The sequence below is a fragment of the Canis lupus genome, chromosome 3 (assembly GCF_011100685.1).
Source record: "Canis lupus familiaris isolate Mischka breed German Shepherd chromosome 3, alternate assembly UU_Cfam_GSD_1.0, whole genome shotgun sequence".
Taxonomy (NCBI): Eukaryota; Metazoa; Chordata; class Mammalia; order Carnivora; family Canidae; genus Canis; species Canis lupus.
Genome location: NC_049224.1, coordinates 55,395,526 through 55,414,937, shown reverse-complemented (window position 1 = coordinate 55,414,937; position 19,412 = coordinate 55,395,526). Strand labels below are relative to the sequence as shown.

The window sequence follows — 19,412 nt, the reverse complement described above, 5'->3', positions numbered from 1 at the left end:
GTCACTTCTCTTCTCAAACCTCTCATGGTTTCCAATCTGACTCTGAGCCTCAGTAGCAGCCTTCAAGGCCCACATGATCTGTGCTCCCACCAGGTCCCCACTCTGACCTCTCCTCCTGCTCTGCCCTCACTCCTCTCACTCTAGCCACCCCAGCCTCTTCCTTCTTAAACACAGCAAGCACTTCCACCTCAGGGCCTGTTGCACTTGCTCCTCCTGAAGTCTGCTCCCCTCTCCTGCTCTCCCCCTGGGGGACCGCAGGACTTAACTCCCTCCCTGCCTGTGCTTGGTGGATGCTCCCCTCTCTCAGGGAGGCCTTCCATGATCCATATATCTGAAATTATCAAATCCACTCTCAATCTTACCATCCCCTTTCTCTGCTTTATTTTAGCACAGGGTACTATGTTTTTTCTTTTGTTTGTCCAAGCCCTACTTGCACTCCTAGAACGTGTGCTCCATGAGGTTAGAGATCCTCATCTGTTGGTTCCCTGCGGAACCCACAACAGCTCAGCAGTGTCTGACACATTATAGATGTGTGTTCAGATTTGTCAAACAGAGTAATATAGGAATGTTTCAAATGTAAGCTTCTTGGGTGTCATTCACCAGGTTAATATATTATAGGTAATAATGCTGAAGACTCTAGTTTGAATGCTCAGATCTATTAGCTAGTCCCAGGATTTATTCAAACTCATTTTCTTTTTCTGGTTGTGGTTAAGTTAGGATAAAGTTTAAATTGTCTAACCTTCTGTCTGTTTGCTACTTCTGATTGTTTTCTTGTTTGTGCCTCATTAATCACTAATATGATTTTTTAATTTATAGAATAATGAATAAATGTACTAATGTGATACATAGAGTTAGTCATTTTTTTAATCCAGTATTTATATTTTTACTGTAAGTCTCACAAAACCCTAACCTATGGAAGATTAGCATAAATAAGTCTTAGTTTAAGATGATGATTTAAGTGATCAGCATTTGGACATCTTTAAAATTTTATGTGTAACTAAAAATCCATTTTAAAACAAAAAATAAATTGGTAATTTAAAAGTAAAATCAAAGTAGCACACTCCAGAGTTGCTGGCTTACATAGCCAGGTATCTGTTTTTTTATGCCTAGAAGCATATGTGTAAACTTTTTAAAAAGTTTTTATTTTATTTGAGAGAGAGCATGAACAGGAGGAGGGGCTGAGAGAGAGAGAGAAAGAGGGAGAAACAGGCTCCCCACTAAGCAGGGAGCCCACTTGGGCCTCCATTTTAGGACCCTGAGATCATGACCTGAGCAGAAGGCAGACACTTAACTGACCAAGCAACCCAGGCACCCCATTTACGTAAACTATTTTGTGATATGTGCCCAACTCAGAGGGTTTCTGTATACTTTGGTTTACTGAAATATGCTGTGACACCTTAGTTGATATTGATATTAAAAATAGCTTACATTTGAAGGTTAAAGTATCAATTCTATTTCTAATGTATCTCTGCAGTGCATTTTTAGGTCCGAAAGACCTTTTTCCATATAAGGAATACAAAGACAAGTTTGGAAAGTCAAACAAACGGAAAGGATTTAATGAAGGATTGTGGGAAATAGAGAATAACCCGGGAGTGAAGTTTACTGGGTACCAGGTAATGGTTTGCTTCATTGTTAGAATTCATTTCTTTGGTTTTAACTCTCTTTGGGGTCTTTCTTACATGTCCTTTGTACTAGTACTTGCCCTCCATCTATTTGAAATCAAAATTCTTTTTAGCTCCAGTAACATTTTGGATTAAATGTAATTCTGTTACCCAAGAAGGTTCAAGTCAAATGGTCACTGGAAAATTGAAGTTGACAGTCCTTTATTTTTAAAATCTTAAAAGTAAGCTGAACCCTTTCAGATTAAAATAGAATGATTCTTTTCACAGTCTGTGTTCTCTGCTATTTTTTCAAAAATATAATTAGCCAATATCTTGCTATTTCTTAGGCAATTCAGCAGCAGAGCTCCTCAGAAACTGAGGGAGAAGGCGGGAATACTGCAGATGCAAGCAGTGAGGAGGAAGGGGACAGAGTAGAAGAAGATGGAAAAGGCAAAAGAAAGAATGAAAAAGCAGGCTCAAAACGGAAAAAGTCCTACACTTCAAAGGTGACTAGAACCTTTTCCATTATTATTAATGTTATTTGCATATTCATTAAGGCTTTAGATTATTCTTTGATCATTCATTGGGCCCATAGAAGTATACTAGCTCTGGGGACCTCTGCCTTTAGAGACAGGAAGATAATAAGCAAGGGAACGGGGTGGATAACCTTAGATGTGAAGGCGATGCAGGGCTGGTCTGGCACCGAAGATACCACTTCTCAGTTGGAAAAGGACTGTTCTTTCGTTAAGGGTACAAGAGTAGTAGGTATGTCTCCTACAAGAACTTCCAAATGAGCTCTGAAGATTTTAGGAATATAGGAAATTCAGTACCATTCAGGACATGTATATGTAAATACATACATGCGAGGTCTGTCTTTCTGCTTTAAAGACCATGCAAATAATAAATATAAATTATGAGAGGGCTCTGAAGGAAATGAATGGAAAGAAAATGTGCTTCAGGTAGAGTGGCCAGGCTTTTCTGAAGATGCACAGTTTATATGGAGGCCTGAAGAAAGAGCAGAGGAAGAAGGCCAGGTGGGGCAGAGCAGCCACAATCTGAGGCAGAAAGGGTCTGGCATGTCCTGAATTGAAAGAAGACAATCATGGTTGGGGTGTCATGACAAAGAAGGAGAGGCAGGGAAAGGTTCAGTGATGGAGACTTGGGTGCCATGTTAAGGAATTTGGATTTATATGAATGATAATTTGAATGAATGATAATTTATTAAAGGCTTTAAACAGAGGAGTGACATGATCCTAGATTTACAAATTGAAAGTCTAGATTTTCATACCATAATTCAGATAAGATACGCAGTTGAACAAACTGAGATTGTAAAAATTGTTCACCTTTATAAACTGAAGCAAGACAAATAGATCTTTGAAGACCAGAGATTAGTACAGGTTTCACTATAATTGGTCTGTCACACGATTGAATACTTGGACAAATTACTTCCCTTTAGATTCTGGTATTTACTGGCTGGGCAGACTTGGCAACTCCTTAAAAACCAAGCACCAGGAGTTGATTAGATTATTGGCATTTTATTTTACGATCTATAAAATCCACCCAACTAGCATCCAGGTGAAATTGTATGAATACAGATTACTTCCTGTGCACCTAATGAAAAACCTGGTATCTGCCTTGGATGGGGATAAAGTTTGCAAATCACCAAAAAATAATTAGAATTTTCCTTTTGAGACTGTATCTTCCATTGCATTTTTTTTTAAGCTAAATTTTTTTTAGCATTTTGGATTTCACTTTACCCAGTTCAATTGATATTTTTAATTTAATGATCGCCTACTGAGCTATGTGATGTTTTGTACCCCTGTAAATTAACCAAGCTGCCTGAGCCATCTGAGGCATTTGATAGTGTGGATATCCGGCTTTTCAATGTCATTATTTCCTCCCTTGTTATGAAGACCAGAAATCATCAGGCTCATAGCTGATGTGGATATATAATTTAAAGCAGTGAAGAAGACATACTTTACTTACTAAGGTTTATCTATTTTAGTTTAAGGGATCATCTTTTTTTGCTTTTCCTTCAAGATCACAACTTCTATGATCACTTGAGAACCATGATTTTTAAATTTTTTTGAATTTACTATTTTGTCTGTTGTCAAGATAAATTATGCACAAAGACTTTGGAAGAGCACAAATGATTTTTAATTTTTAATATTGACTGAGAAAGTTAACACAGTGGTTCTTAAACTTGGACCTGCATCAGAATTAAAATATACATTATTAAAAGGGCTTGTTAAAACATATGTTGCTAAGCCTCACTGCCTGAATTTCTGTTTCAGTAGGTCTTGAGTGTGGGGTCTGAGAATTAAATTTTCAGGTAATGCTGATGCTAGTGACCTGAGAATCACACGTAGAGAAGCACTTACCTGACATAATCTCCTTTCTCCTTGGCTTCACAAATGTTTCCTTTTTGTTGAATAGTAGTGATTTTTTTTAACACCTGTTTCTTAAGGTTGAATAATCTTCCTTTGCCACTAAAACCACTGGTTCACAAACTTCTGACTACATCTCAGTCAAAAAGCAGATTTGAAGGGGATTATGTGTATATCTCTTTGGCAGTAACAGATACTGGAAAACTATAGGTCAAAATATTTTGCACATACATTATTTACCATATAAAGTAGGGCAAATCAGAGAGCTTCACAACATAGCAAACTGGTTATGATGTTAAACCACCAGTAATCTTAGTTAAAAAAAAAAGGTTGGCAACAATTGGACACACGACCAATTCAAGACTACAGTGCTGGAAAAGATGGAGGGTCCCTCCCCAGAATTACGAGAATTGCCATGATGTGGGTTTCCAGCACAGTAAGAGCTTTGCAGGGTTACCAAATCTAGCCAGGCAGCCAGATTTCTTTGAATACTGAGTGTGACTCTTCAGCAGAACTTTGGTATTTCCCTAGTTCTGGTCCTCGAGCAAGACTATAGTACTTATAAATTCACTGTGGGTTGCTCGTTAGGATCCTTAGTTAAGCATTGTGAACTTTAGGGATGTGTATTATTACCTCTAAGGACTGTAGGCCAGAGACTATTATTTGAGAATTACTACATAAAGTAGTTACTACATTTTAGTAATTATACTGACTTACTAGGAAAAGAAAAAGTAGTTTGCTTTTTGTATCATCATACTTGATCTTAGCATTCACTGTAGACATTCCACATTTGGATTATTAAATCTCTGCTTTCCTTCCTCCAAAAAGTAAAGATGACCTCACTTTAAACTGACATTTTGGGCTTGGTTGGTGGTTTCAGTTAAGTAAAATAGAAGCAATGTAATTATATATTCTGTCGCATAGCTAGAAGATACTTTCTCTTTGAGAGTTGTATTTAAAATGTTGATTGTCTGAGGAAGCTCCAATTTGCTAATTCATTTCTGGAAGACCAAAAGTGATGTGGCTAAATCAGTTTTGCCTCAGCTCTTATTTGCCGTGTGCTTAAAGATTCTTAAAATTCCTCAGAGAGGACATATTAGTGAAATGGTACATTTTACTTTCCTAAAGGTGCACAATGGGGCTGGCTTTTGATTTTAATGCTGCTTTGCAAAACAACTCTAGCTGTAAACTAGAACTGTATTTTCATCTTCCTTAGAGTTCATTTTGATTTCAAAAGCAAGGTGATAAGAAAAAGGGCTAGTTCCCCTGGGCTCTTCAATAACCATCCGTAATTTAAAGATTAGTTTCTATCACATGATGATAGAAGTGTCTTCTCTTAACCAAACAGCTTCAACAGGTGTCTTAACAGGAATATTTATATAACCTCTTAGAAAGTTCACCTCACCCTCTGGACCTGAGTTTCTCCTGTAAAACGATGAGGAAGGATAAGATGGCCTTATGATGCCCTGTAGCTCTACAGCTTCCTAAGTGGGTGTCGTGGTGTCCATTCAGCTATCATTTATCCATTAGCAGTGCTCTAGGTACATGAATCTTTATTTTCTGCTTTTAACATTGCACTGCTAGAAAGAACTAGGAGATCATCAAGCACCTCTACCTCCTTTTCCAGCTGGTTACACTGAGGCCCAGCCTCAAGACCCAGCACTGTTATGCTGCTCTGGCCTGTAGTGAGGCATATCAGCCACTTCTACACTTCTTACTTACCCTTGTGCATCGGAGTTGTACTTTTGACTATAATTTTTAACTTGTCCAAACGTTTAGAAATCCTCTAAACAGTCCCGGAAATCTCCAGGAGATGAAGATGACAAGGACTGCAAAGAAGAGGAAAACAAAAGCAGCTCTGAGGGTGGAGATGCTGGCAATGACACAAGGAACACGACTTCAGACTTGCAGAAAACCAGTGAAGGGGTAAGGAGGGCACGTGATCTCCCTCACCTTCTAGCCTAGACGCCACTGTGCTCCTGGGCATGAGACAGTACACCCTGTCCTCGTAGACGGAGAGACGGTCACAGCCTCACGGGAAGACCCACCACAGCTCCTGGTGAACAAGGAGCCACTTAGTGTCCAAGAACACCTGAGAGCCAGGGCGGGGATGCGGGGAGTATACCTCCCTCTCAGTTTGGAACTCTATGAACACGTTTATTCTTTTTTAAACTAACTTCAACTTGAGAGTCTTTTAAAAAGTAAGGTGTGAAATAGTGAAATTATGAAATGCCATCTCAGAAATCTACAGTTGCAGTTCCTTTATTATGAGATGAATGGCGTGTTCAAAATAGGGGATTTCATACAGCAGCTTCTTTACTTGAAGCAGTTTGTACTTTAATGTACCCATGGAGACTTTAAATATTTAAGTATTCCAGCAAAATGTGAAGACTGGTATTTAAAGTACAGAAGGGGAAGACTTGTCCACTGTGAATTTTGTTAACTCTATTTTAAAGTATAGTTGACAGTTGACATACAATATTGTATTAGTTTCAGGCATTCAGGCACACATCAGTGAATCCACATTTACAGACATTACTGAATATTCCCTGTGATTGTCTGGTTCCAGACCTTCATGATACAGTTACTGCCGTGTTCTTGACTCTGTTCCCTGCTCTGCACTTGACATCCTTGTGGCTCACATGTCGTATAACTGGGAGGCTTTGCCTCTCCATCCCCTGCCACTGGTTCCCCCATTTCGCCCACCCCTCAACCCCTCCCTCTGGTGGTAACCACAGTCTGTCTCCTATATCTGGGACTCAGTGTTTTGTTGTGTTTGTTTTGTTTTGTTTTGTTTTGTTTTGTTTTGTTTTGTTTTGTTTTGTTTTAGATCCCACATAAGAATGAAATCATGTGTTTTTTGTCTTCTCTGCCTGACTTCTCTCACTCAGTATAATGCCCTCTAGGTCCATCCATGTTATGACACATGGTGAGATCTCATTCTTTTTTACAGCTGAGTAATATTCCACTGTATATAGATACACCACATCTTTATCCATTCATCTATCGATGGACACTTGTGTGGTTTACATATCTTGGCTATTGTAAATAATGTTTCAGTGAACATAAGGATGAATCTATCTCTTTAAATTGGTGTTTTCATTTTCTTCAGATAAATACCCAGAAGTGGAAATGCTAACTTTTTAAGGAACCTCCATACTATTTTCCACAGTGGCTATACCAGTTTATATTCCCACCAATAGTGCCCAAGGGTTCCTTTTCTCCACATCCTCACCAGCACTTGTTACTTAACCTTTTTGATTCTAGCTATTCTGACAGATGCTAGATGATCTCTCATTGTGGTTTTGATTTGCATTTTTCCCTGATGATGAGGGGTGTTGAGCCTCTTTTCATGTGTCTATTGGCCATCTGGCTATCTTTGATCTTAACTTTTGTTAACCTCTATTAACTTAAAAGTGTTAGTGAAGGCACATTTTGCCCTTGGTCATTTCCTGTTAGTCTTTTCTAATTGGATAGTGGTAATCATTTTGAAACAGTAATCCACAAAATACATTATTACTGTTCTGTGAGATTCTGGTTTCAGCTGAGTTCTTAACTATGCTTGTCAGTACTGTTTACTTCTCAACTCCTCCTTCATGCAGTTATCCAAAATTACTCCCCAGTTGTTCTCTTATCCCTCTTAGCCACTCAGCTTTACTCCGTCCCCTGCATACCTTTCTTCTCTTGACCTCTTTGCAGTAAAGAGCCCTCTATCGTTACCTTTGCCAGTAGCCCTCCCAGGAACAGGCTTGCTAACAGTCACCAAAGCCTTGAGTACCTGACTGGTTTGAGTTTCTTTTTATCCCACCTGCTATCTTTATCCCAGGTGGCTTCAATATGGAGACAGCAAAACCCTCACAATTTGTCTCCCTTTATACTTCTATCTGTAATTTCTATGACAGAGGAAGAGATAGTCTACACCTGTACTGCTCAGCATGTGATCTGTGGGCAAGTAGCAGCAGTATCACCTGTGAGCTTGTTAGAGATGCAGAGTCCCAGGCCTGACCCCAGACCTTCTAAAACCTATTTTAGTTAAAATAGATTCATGCACAGGTCACTCGTGCACATTAAGGTCTGAGAAGCATTATTCTGCACTTTTCTGTTGCCAGGGTCCAGAGTACAGTCTCTTCCTCCTCTCCAAGGCCTCACCTTCTCTGTGGTTTCCTGTCATCCTGGACCTTTATCTTCTTTCTCCATCTGCCCAGAAACCGTGTTAGGCCTCCTTCCCTCATATATCCTACTCTTTTCACTTTTCTCTTCATCTCTCAACTTCCTTTTTTTTTTTTTTAAGATTTTATTTATTTATTTATTCATGAGAGACAGAGAGAAAGGGAGAGACACAGCAGAGGGAGAAGCAGGCTCCATACAGGGAGCCCAATGTGGGACTTGATCCACTTGATCCCGGAACTCCAGGATCATCATGCCCCGAGCCAAAGGCAGATGCTCAACCACTGAGCCACCCAGGTGTCCCATCTTTAAACTTCCTGAAGGAGTTCTCTTCCCTCCTGTGTCCACTCCCTCACCTACTCATGCCTTACTTAATCGCAATCATGTTGCTTCTTCACCATTTCATGGAAACTGCTCTTGTAAAGGTCCGTGGTGATCCTCTCATTGCCAAACCCAGGGTTGTCTGTCTTTATTTTACCTGTGGAGCATTTAATGCCATTAGCCAACTTCCCCTCCTGACTTTGCCTCCAGGTCACCAGTCACTTCTGCTTCTGCATCCATTTCCTTTTCATTCTATTTCTAGAGCTCCTTCCTTCAATCTGTCTTGGCATACTGCTATTCTAGAAGCTTCTCCTGTGTCCAGCTTATCCACTCTCATGGTTTCAACTATTATATATTATTGATGACTTACCATTCTGTATCGCCTGCATTGTAGACCCATTTTTCTAACAGTTAATGAAACCATTTCTACTTGAATATCTTGAAAGCACTTCAGAAAATACTTGCTGTTAGAAGTAGCAACAGTAGCAGACTCAGTAGTAATGGCTAACATCTTTACTCTGTGCCATATATTGGGCTAAATGTTGTCTGTGCACTATCTCATTTAATCCCCATACAAATTCCAGGATAGAGATGGAGGGATAATCTATATCTATTATAGATATATATCTATATTTATATATCTAAATTTATATTATCTATATTTATATATCTATAAAATAATACCTGGGGAAGCTGAGGATGGAAAGCTTGGCCCAGGGTCACATAGCTGGTAGGAGCCTGAATGTAAAGCAGGAGCCTGAGATCCATTCATTTATTCATTCAGTCATTCATTTAAATTAAAGTATAGCTGACACACAATGTTACCTTAGTTTGGAGTGTACAATACCATGATTTGACCAGTGTAGACTTATGCCGTGCTCACCACGAGTGTAACTACTACCTGTCACCACACAATGCTATTGCAACACTATTCACTATAGTCCCTCTGCTGTACCTTGTTCCATGACTTATTCATTCCATAACTGGAAGCCTGGGCCTCCCGTTCCCCTTTACTCATTTTGCCTATCTCCTAACCATCCTCCTTGAGTCAGCCATCAGTTCTCTGTGCTTATGGGTCTGACTTTGTTTTGTTTTGTTTTAAAGATTTTATTTATCTATTCATGAGAAACACAGAGAGAGAGGCAAAGACATAGGCAGAGAGAGGAGCAGGCTCCATGCAGGGAGCCCGATGGGACTCGATCCCAGGACTGTGGGATCACTCCCTGAGCCGAAGGCAGACACCCAACTGCTAAGCCACCCAGGCGTCCCAGATTTTGTTTAGATTCCACATATAAGTGAAATCATATGGTATTTGTCTTTCTCTGTCTGACTTAATTCACTCAGCAGAATAGGCACTAAGTCCATCCATGTTATCACAGATGGCAAGATCTCATTTTTTTATGGCTAGTAATATTCCATTGTGTATGTATATCCACTGTATCTTACTGAACTGTTCATCTATCAGTGGACTCTTAGTTTGCTTCCACAACTTGGCTATTGTAATGCTGCAGTATATACAAAAGTTCATATATCTGTTTTTTAAGATTTATTTGAGAGAGAGAGTGCATGAGCCAGGTTTGGGGGTACAGGAGAGAACAAAAGAATTTTCAAGCACACTCTCCCTGCTGAATGCAGAGCCTGATATGAGACTTGATCCTAGGACCCTGAGATCATGACCTGAGCCAAAATCAAGAGTCAGCTGTTTAACCATCTGAGCCACTCAGGCACTCCCATATATCTTTTTGACTATTCATTTTCTTTGGGTAAATGCCCAGTAGTAGAATTACTGGATCATCTAGCAGTTCTACTATTAATTTTGGGGGGAACTTCAGGGCTGCATCAATTTACATTCTCATCAGCAGTGCATGAGGGTTCTTTTTCCTCCACATTTTTTTGCCAATACCTATTGTTTCTTGTCCTTTTGATGTTAGTCATTCTGACCAGTCTGAGGTTATCTCATTTGCATTTCCCTGATGACTCATGATGCTGAACTTTTTTTCATGTGTCTGTTGACCACATGTCTGTCTCTTGCATGTCTTCCTTGGAAAAATGTCTATTCAGGTCCTCTGCCCCCTTTTTTTTTTTTTTTTTTTTTTTTTTTTTTATTCATGAGAGAAAGAGAGAGAGGCAGAGACAACAGGCAGAGGGAGAAGCAGGCTCCATGCAGGAAGCCCGACATGGGACCCGATCCCGGGACTCCAGGATCACACCCTGGGCCAAAGGCAGTGCTAAACCGCCAAGCCACCTGGGCTGCCCCTCTGCCCATTTTTTAATAGGAGTATTTGTTTTTTTGGTTTGAGTTGTAGGAGATACATATATAATATTAATCCCTGGGTTAATTAATATTAACACCTAGGTAGTTCAGCAGTTGAGCATCTGCCTTTGGCTCAGGGTGTGATCCTGGAGTCCCAGGATCGAGTCCCACATCAGGCTCCCTGCATGGAGCCTGCCTCTCCCTCAGCCTGTGTTTCTGCGCCTCTCTCTCTCTCTCTCTCTCTCTGTTTCTCATGAATAAATAAAATCTTTTTTAAAAAAGCATATTAACCCCTTATCAGATATATCATTTGCAGATACCTTCTCCCATTCTATAGGTTACCTTCTTACTTTGTTGATGGTTTCCTTTCCTGTACAAAAAGCTTTTTATTTTGGTGAAGTGTTAGTTTATTTTTGCTTTTGTTTCCTTCTCCTAAGGAGACACATCTAGAAAAATGTTGCTAAGCCTGATGTTCAAGATGACTGCTTATGTTTTCTTTTTAGAGTTTTATGGTTTCGGGGCAGCCCCAGTGGTGCAGCGGTTTAGCACCGCCTGCAGCCCAGGGCGTGATCCTGGAGACCCTGGATCGAGTCCCATGTCAGGCTCTCTGCATAGTGCCTGCTTCTCTCTCTGCCTGTGTCTGCGCCTCTCTCTCTCTCTCTCTCTCTCTCTCTCTCTCTCTCTGTGTCTTTATGAATAAATAAATAAAGTCTTTAAAAAAAATTTTTTTTAAAAGAGTTTTATGCTTTCGGGTCTCACATTTAGGTCTTTAATCCATTTTGAGTTTATTTTTGTGTACAGTGTAAGAATGTGGTCCACTTTCATTTTTGTGCATGTAGCCACTCAGTTTTCCCAGCAACATTTATTGAGACTGTCTTTTCCCTGTTGTATATTCATGCCTCCTTTGTCAAAGATTAACTGACTATATAAGTATGGGTTGATTTTTGGGCTTCCTATTCTGGTCCATTGATAGATTAGATAGAGATAGATAGATGATAGATAGATGATAGATAGATAGATAGATAGATAGATAGATAGATAGATAGATAGATAGAGTGTGTGCGCGTGTGCACGTACATGTGCGCTAGTACCATACTCTTTGATTACTGTAGCTTTGTAGTATGTCTTGAAGTCTGGGATTGTGATACCTCCAGCTTTGTTGTTCTTTCTCGAGATTACTTTGGCTGTGTGTTATCTTTTGTGGTTCTATACAAATTTTAGTATTTATTTGTTCTAGTTCTGTGAAAAATGCTTTGGTATTTTGATAGGAATTGCATTGCATTTGTGGATTGCTTTGGGTAGTGTGGATATTTTGAGAATATTTGTTCTTCCAGTCCATGAACACAGAATATCTTTCCATTTGTTTGTGTTATCTTCAGTTTCTTTCATCAGTGTTTCATTGTTTGCATAGTACAGGTCTGTCATGAACTTGGTTAAGTTTATTCTTAGCTATTTTATTCTTTCTGGTGTCTTTATAAAAGGGATTATTTTCTAAATTTCTTTCTGCTATTTTGTTATTAGTTTGTAGAAACAACAGATTTCTATATATTAATTTTGTATCTTACAACTCTACTGAACTCATTTATTCTACTAGTTTTTTGGTGGAATCTTTAGGGTTTTGTCTGTTGTATTATATCATCTGCAGATAGTGACACATTTACTTCTTACCAGTTTAGAAGGCTTTTTTTTTTTTTTTTTGTCCAATTGCTATGGCTAGGACATTAGTACCACATTAAGTAAAAGAGGCAAGAATGGACATCCTTGTCTCATTCCTGATCTTAGAGAAACATTATTATGTATTATATTAGCTATGAGTTTTTCATATGTGGCCTTCGTTATGTTGAGGTATGTTCCCTTTAGACCCACTCTGTTGAAAGTCTGATCTTTTATTTTTTTTTTTATCTTTTATTTTTAACCCATTTTTAATGGTATATTTGTCCTATACAAAAGAATATATATGTAATATAAATATAAAATAATAAACATTATTCTAATGAATACCAGTGACCCTACCACTCAACCTGAAAACTAAAGCAGAGTAACTTGTATCTAATTAGATATTCTTCTCTTGTCTCATCTTCCTCCTCCCCAGAAATAACCACTAGTATTGTTATTATTTCCTTTCATTTTCAAAATTTTAGCTCATATATAACATACAGTTATATAATACTTAAATAATATATTGTTTAGTTTTGCTTATTTTGAGCTTTTTAAACAATGGTTACATTCACTTACTAGTGTGCTTCCAGCAGTCTCTCACAGCTGTGCACAGAGTTGCTTGTTCGCTCTCCATTGCTGTGTAAGACCCAACCTTATGAATACACCACACTATTATTTAGTCTCCTCTTGATGGGCATGTTGCTTGTTTCCAGCTTTCTGCAATCATGAACTGCATTGTTGTGAACACCCTCCTGTGTGCCTCCTTATACACATATACAAGAGGTTCTCTAGGGATGTAAACGAGAAATGGACATGCCAACTTATGAGCTCATGGTTTTTAACTTTGTGAGATAATGCCAAATTAAATCCCTAGGTATCTGGGCCAGTTCACTCTCCCACCACCATCAAGGTATGGATTCCCTGTGGCTGACATGTCACTGTCAGACTTGAAATTTTTGCCTTTAATAGAGAGTAAGTTATAGTCTTAATTTGTAGTTCTTTGATTAATAGGGTGAGCTTCTTTTCACATGTTTATCGACCACCCATGTTTCTTCTTCTGTGTAGTGCTTGATTTTGTATTTTTGCCCATTTTCCTATTGGATTTTTGGGGTTACTGATTTGTAGGACTCCTTTACATATTCTGGATTCTAAGTAGAATGGTTGGTCATGTACATGGTACATGTCTTTTCCACATTTGTGGCTTGTCTGATTTTTTTTTTTTTTTATGATTCCTTTTGGTGAATGGACTTTCTCTATTGTCTCAAACTTTTCTTTTAATGGTTAGTATTCTTTTATCTATCCCTTTTCCAAGATCAGAAAGACACTCTCCTGTACTTCCTTTTTAAATCTCTGTTAACATTTTAGTGTTTGATCCATCTGGAATTGATTTTGGGGTATAGTATGAGGTAGAATCCTGTTGCCTTTTTTCCCCAGAGCACAACCATGGGAACCAGCACCATTTATTAAATTGCCCCTCCTTTCCTCTCTGACCTGCAGTGTCATCTGTCATAGCCATGGCTCACTCTCTGGGTTCTCTGTTATGTTCCCTTGGTCAGTACCATACTTTTCCTAGTTATAGAAGCTGTATAATGAGTCCCAGTGTCTTGTAGGGCTAGTAGACTAATCGTAAACTTCTTTTCAAATACTTAATCATCATGGGCCAAGATAGAAAGTCAGTGTGCTAGTAAGAATGATTCAAATGAGGAATGATCACAAAATGATAATGTAGGAAAGAATTGCCAGAGCAGTGCTCTTCAGAAGACAAGGAGGCATAAGATCCAGAGCACATCTAGAGGGATTACTGAAGCAGGAGAGAAGGCAGGTACGTGGGTACTCAGGGCGAGAGCTTGTAAAAGTTCTCATCTGATTGCTTCTGTTTTCTTTGGAAGCAAGATCAGCATTTGAGTGTGATAACGGGAAGAAGTGTTAGAAGTTTTGAGGGATAGGAAATGGGACAAAGTAGTCACTTAGAAGAAGAGAAGAGTGAATAGAGTTGGGGAATGAAGTGGAGTTGCCAAGCAACAGTGAGGGCTCACTTGAGGTTAGTGGTCATGATTTAGTGAAAACTGTCGAAGGAACAGGGGTGTGGTTCTCTCCAGGCTTATTCAACTGTGCAGCCTCAGAAAGGCAGAGAACTGAGTGTGACTAGAATTGGAGTTTGCCCAGAGAGTAGAGTGAAGGAGGAGAGAGGCACAAAATGGATTTTGTGCAAGGAAGAGAGCAGTGACCGTGATGGATCACTGAACTCGAAATATGTTTGGAAGGAAAAAGAAAGGCCTGAAGAAGGGAATGGGTCAACAGATTTTTAATATCAAAGAATGATTTAGAGGTTGAGTCCAAGCTAAACAGAGAGAGCTGGAGACCTAAGTGGTGGTGGAAGAGTGAAATGTTTAATCAAATTATGGAAGAGCTGTGGTGTCTGTTGCTGACCTTCAGGTAGGATGGTTCACTGTGTGAGCACCATTTAAGGCAAGTTCCCTGGATTCCTGCTTGTAAAATTCCAAACAGCCCCCTACCTAATTCTTAGGACAGCCTGACATGCTCCCATAATTTGCCCTCCAAAACAGTGACTTAAAAACCATGTTTGCAAATACAGTTGTTCCCCCCCCTTATCTGCAGGAGATGCATTCCCAGACTCCCAGAGTATGCCTGAAACCATGGATAGTACAAACCCCATATATGTGTTTTTATATGTACAGACCTATGATAAAGCTTAAGTTAGGCACAGTAAGAAGTTACCAATAGCTCATAATAAAACAGAACAGTTATAACAATATTCTGTAACAGAAGTTAAGTGAAGGTGACTCTCAAAATACCTTCCTGTGCAGTTCTCACCCTTCTTGCTGTGATTGATGAAGGGAGATGACAGAATGCCTACAGGTGAGATGAAGTGAGGGGGATGCGGTAGCCCTGTGACATAAGCTACTGTTGACCTTCTGATGGAAGGAAAGTCAGAAGGAAGAACATCTGCTTCCCAATCACAGTTGACCAAGAAAGTGAAATTGCGAGTCTGTGAAGGACTCCTGTACCCCAGGGGTTGGGAATCACTTGCCTAACAAATAACCATGGGAGGATGAGTGACTGAGGTAGTATGGAGGACAAGATCCGGGAGGAGAGAAAGTCAAGGGACTGAGAGGTCAGAGTTTTAGAAAGACAATTTACATGGAGAGACATCTCAGTGGTTATGATATTGAATGACAGTGGACCAGGGCTGAAATCTTTAAAGACTAAAGAGTAACTAACCCAGGGGATCTGGAAGTCACAGCACTTGGGGGCAGGGGGTAGCAACTCAAAGGTCTGAGGTTCAAAACTTGGGAGGATTGGGTGGTTGGGAGAGAGCACAGGAGAGAGGAGAAGCAGCTTAGAAACAGCAGTGAAGATCAGGAAGGACACTTTCCTCACCTCCAGGCCAGTAGATACAAGAGCTGTGGCAGAAGAAAGAGCATGTGAGGGTGGCAGGAGAACCAGCAGCACAGTCCCCAAGGAGAACCGGCTTTCCTTTAGAACAAATTAGGGGGCAGAATATATGAGAAATGCAAGTTGGGGATAGGGGAGATTTGCTAGTAGCTGACTGATTTCCAAAGGGTCTAGTGGAAGAGCTAAAGGAATCTGGGTGAGGAGAGTTTAAGAGATGAAGTCCTAAACCAGCATGTACAAAGCTGATTGGGGATGAGAGTCTAGGAAGTGACAGATGCTTAGAGCCCATATGTGGTAACTGAAATAAGTAGAAGGCCATAAGGATAAAAAGGCCATCTCGAGGCAAATGATATCAAAGTTATGAGTATTGGGAAGGGAAGGAGAAGAGAGGTTCTTACAAGGAACCCACAGAGTTCTGGGGCCCCCTTTACTTTCAGAGTCTCTCTGATGACATCCTCACTCCTAACCATGGAAGCATGAGGCAGAAAAGGACAGGCTTCAGAACATTGGAGCTTCCCTTCTCCATTCATGGGGCTATGAAGTAGAGGTTACTAATCTTTACAAGTATACCGTGCACTGTTGGCTTGAGCCTGCTGTGTTGTTTATTGCCATGTAACAAATTACCTCAAGACATAGTGGCTTAAAACAGCATTTATTATCTGGCATTTTCCATGGATCAAGAATCCAGACAGGCATAACTTGTTGAGTTCTCTATCTTTGCCTCTCCAAAACCTGCGATTACTGTGTTAGCAGGGGCTCCAATCATTTTGAGGTTCGGCTAGGGGCACTCTTCCAAGCTCACTCAGTAGTTGTTGGCAGGATTTAATTCATTAACTTTGGCCAGAGGCCCCATAGGTTCCTTGACACATTAACCTCTCCATAAGGCAGCTGATGGCATGGCAGCTAGCTTCATCAGCAAGAGATAAGAGTGCTAGCAAGACAAAAGCTAGTCCTTCATAATCTAATCTCAGAAGTGACATTCCCATCACTTTTTCCTCATCCTATTCATTAGAAGCAAGTCACAAGTCCTGCTCACCCTCCAGGGGAGGGCATTACACAAGGGTATGGATACCTGGAGGCAGGGATAGTTGGAGACCATGTCAGAAAGTTGCCCATCCCTGGGGCTGGACTCAAGTCCCCAAATCACAAGGCCACACATAATAACAGGGAGGAGCAGAGGAGAGAATAAAAACTGGGAGGACTGCCACTATGTTCGCTATAACTGCTAACCAGTGTCCGTGCTTTTATTCTTCTGATGCTGACCTATTTTCTTTCTGTAGAATGGGCTACATTCTTCTGTCTCCCCATCCTCAAGATCAAGTCCAGACTCCTTCCTTCAACATGCACAGCCTCACTTCTCACCACGTACTCATTCCTTCTAAGCCAGTGGTTCATCAGACTTCTTGGTCTCAGCACCCGTTTAATACTCTTATAATATTGAGGGCCCTAAAAAGCTTTTTTTAAACCTTTGGATATTTATTTAATTAGGAATAAAAACTAAAAAAAAAAAAAAAAAAAAAGGAATAAAAACTAATTTTAAAATATTTATTAATTTGTTGTAAAATAATATTCATTACCTAACATAACACATTTTTATGAAAAATAACTACATTTTTCAAAAAGTGCTTTGTTTTGGAAAAATTACATTGTTTTACATTTTACTTATTTTTTAAAGCTTTTATTTCATTTTTTTATCTCTACGCCCAACATGGGTCTCGAACTCACAACTCTGAGATCAAAGAGTCAAACACTACCGAAAGACAGCCAGGCGCCCCATATTGCTTTGCATTTTAAAAAATTTATTTCAAAAAAAAAAATTTTCTTTCAGAGCACCTGGGTGGCTTAGTGGTGAAGCATCTGCCTTTAGCTCAGGTCATGATCCCAGGGTCCTGGGTTCAGGCCCCCCCCTCCAGATCCCTGCTCACAGGAAGCCTGCTTCTCCCTCTCTTCCCCACTTGTGCTCTCTCTCTCTCTCAAATAAATAAAATCTTTAAAAATAAAAATAAAATAATTTCTTTTATCAGGGTTCTCATATCTGCTTCTTTATTCAGTCTCTTGCAATATGTGTTTTGGTTGAGGTATATGAAGAAAATGTGGCCTCAACACAGATATGTAATTGGGAAGTGAGAATAGTAGTATTTTAATAGTTTCTTCAGATCATCACAAATGTTCTTCTTTGATATTACACCAAATATATAAGTGGTAGTTTCTTAAAGGTTAGTTGCAATGTGGATTCTGAACTTTCTGTATTCTGTTAAAGTCCATTGAACTGTCTGGCACTTTGATTAGCTTTTACCCATTTGGAAAATATTGGTTCTCATTTGAATCTTCCAATTATTTCATTACAAAGTATTTTTAATCACATTTTTAAATATCAGGTGTATCTTGTCAGAAAAATCCTTATTGACAAGTTTTGATTACGTTTTCCAGAATTCTAAGTTTTATTTAAAAGCTCAAACTTTGTCATTGGCAGCAAATACTACCAGTTGTCTTCCTTGATATAATAGCCTCATTTCATTTATTTTTGAGAAAGTGTCTGAATAACCATAGTTTATCTGTCATTGTTTTTTCAAGTGGCAATGGCAGTCCATGAAAAGATCCTATGACTTACATGGTCTCAAAACTTCTGCTGCATTCTGGGTATCCTTCAGCTTTGCGTCCACCCACAGCCTCTTAATGTGCCTTGCATTCACATGCCTCAGAAGCGAATCTCATTGGATTAGTCCACCATTATCTGATAAGAGAGTGGCATGGGTGGTGTGGCTCAGAGCATGGCAGCCAGCACATAAAGAACCACTTCTGGTTGCTGACTTGGAGGAGACCTCGGGTCTAGTAAATACTTCAAGCCCCATGTCCAGGATATATATCATTATGAACTAGCAAGATATTTTTTGATGCAGGCATGCAAATAGAGTGATTATGGTATGACAAGTTAAAAAAATGGATTTATAATTTGCTTTTTATAAGCACCCACTTAACAAGTACCTTATTAAAAGACCAAAAAAAAAAACCCCACCCATGTCCTTAAAGTTGTCATCACATTCTAGTACCACCTTTACTTTATTTGGATCATTAATTATATTCTGAGGCTGCATGGGACGGTCTTCCCAAAAATATTCTTCAATACAGTTTGAGTAGTTGTTACTATGAATTTTCTACCAATGTAAATATAGATTTTATTGCCTTTCACATTGATATTAATAAAAAGACACTTAAATAAATTTCTTTGAATAACAATTTTTCATTGCTTTAAATGGCTATCTTCCTCCTTCACAGGGGAGGAGAATCCCCTAAGTCAGTGGGTATAATCATATCTAATAAATAATTAGGAGTCACTAGTCACTGCATGTTGTAGGTTCACAGATTTTAAACATGATTTTTATTTATTTTTTTAATTTACTTTCTCATTCTGGTAGGAACAGAGCACACTGTAAGAGAAATGTATTTCTGCTATCTTGAGGTTTCCTTGAGGTCCTGGAATTATTTATATATGGTAGAATATACACTATAGATTTTGGCTATGTTTGTGAGAACATACCCATGAGTGAGAACTGTTGTGCTCACAAGCGAGTTCATTCACTTAGTGAAGGAAAGAATGGAAGTGGT

The 19,412-nt window shown here is 39.3% G+C and overlaps 2 protein-coding genes across 3 annotated transcripts in view; one reads left to right on the top strand and one right to left on the bottom strand.

Moving 5' to 3' along the window:
* TM6SF1 (transmembrane 6 superfamily member 1) overlaps positions 1-19,412 on the bottom strand; it is a 58,784-nt gene that overhangs the window by 8,338 nt on the left and 31,034 nt on the right. The window contains exon 11 of one of the 2 annotated variants that reach the window (XM_038532962.1): positions 17,793-18,540. The exons of the other annotated variant lie outside the window; for it this stretch is intronic. The gene's annotated coding sequence lies outside the window, so the exon portion shown is untranslated. Of the gene's footprint in view, positions 1-17,792; positions 18,541-19,412 lie in introns of those variants that run through there. 2 annotated transcript variants of the gene reach the window in all.
* Positions 1-19,412, top strand: part of HDGFL3 (HDGF like 3) — an 80,787-nt gene that overhangs the window by 56,165 nt on the left and 5,210 nt on the right. Inside the window, exons 3-5 of the mRNA XM_038532971.1 lie at positions 1,475-1,613; positions 1,949-2,107; positions 5,768-5,914. Coding sequence (XP_038388899.1) covers positions 1,475-1,613; positions 1,949-2,107; positions 5,768-5,914 — 445 coding nt within the window. The remainder of the gene's footprint in view (positions 1-1,474; positions 1,614-1,948; positions 2,108-5,767; positions 5,915-19,412) is intronic.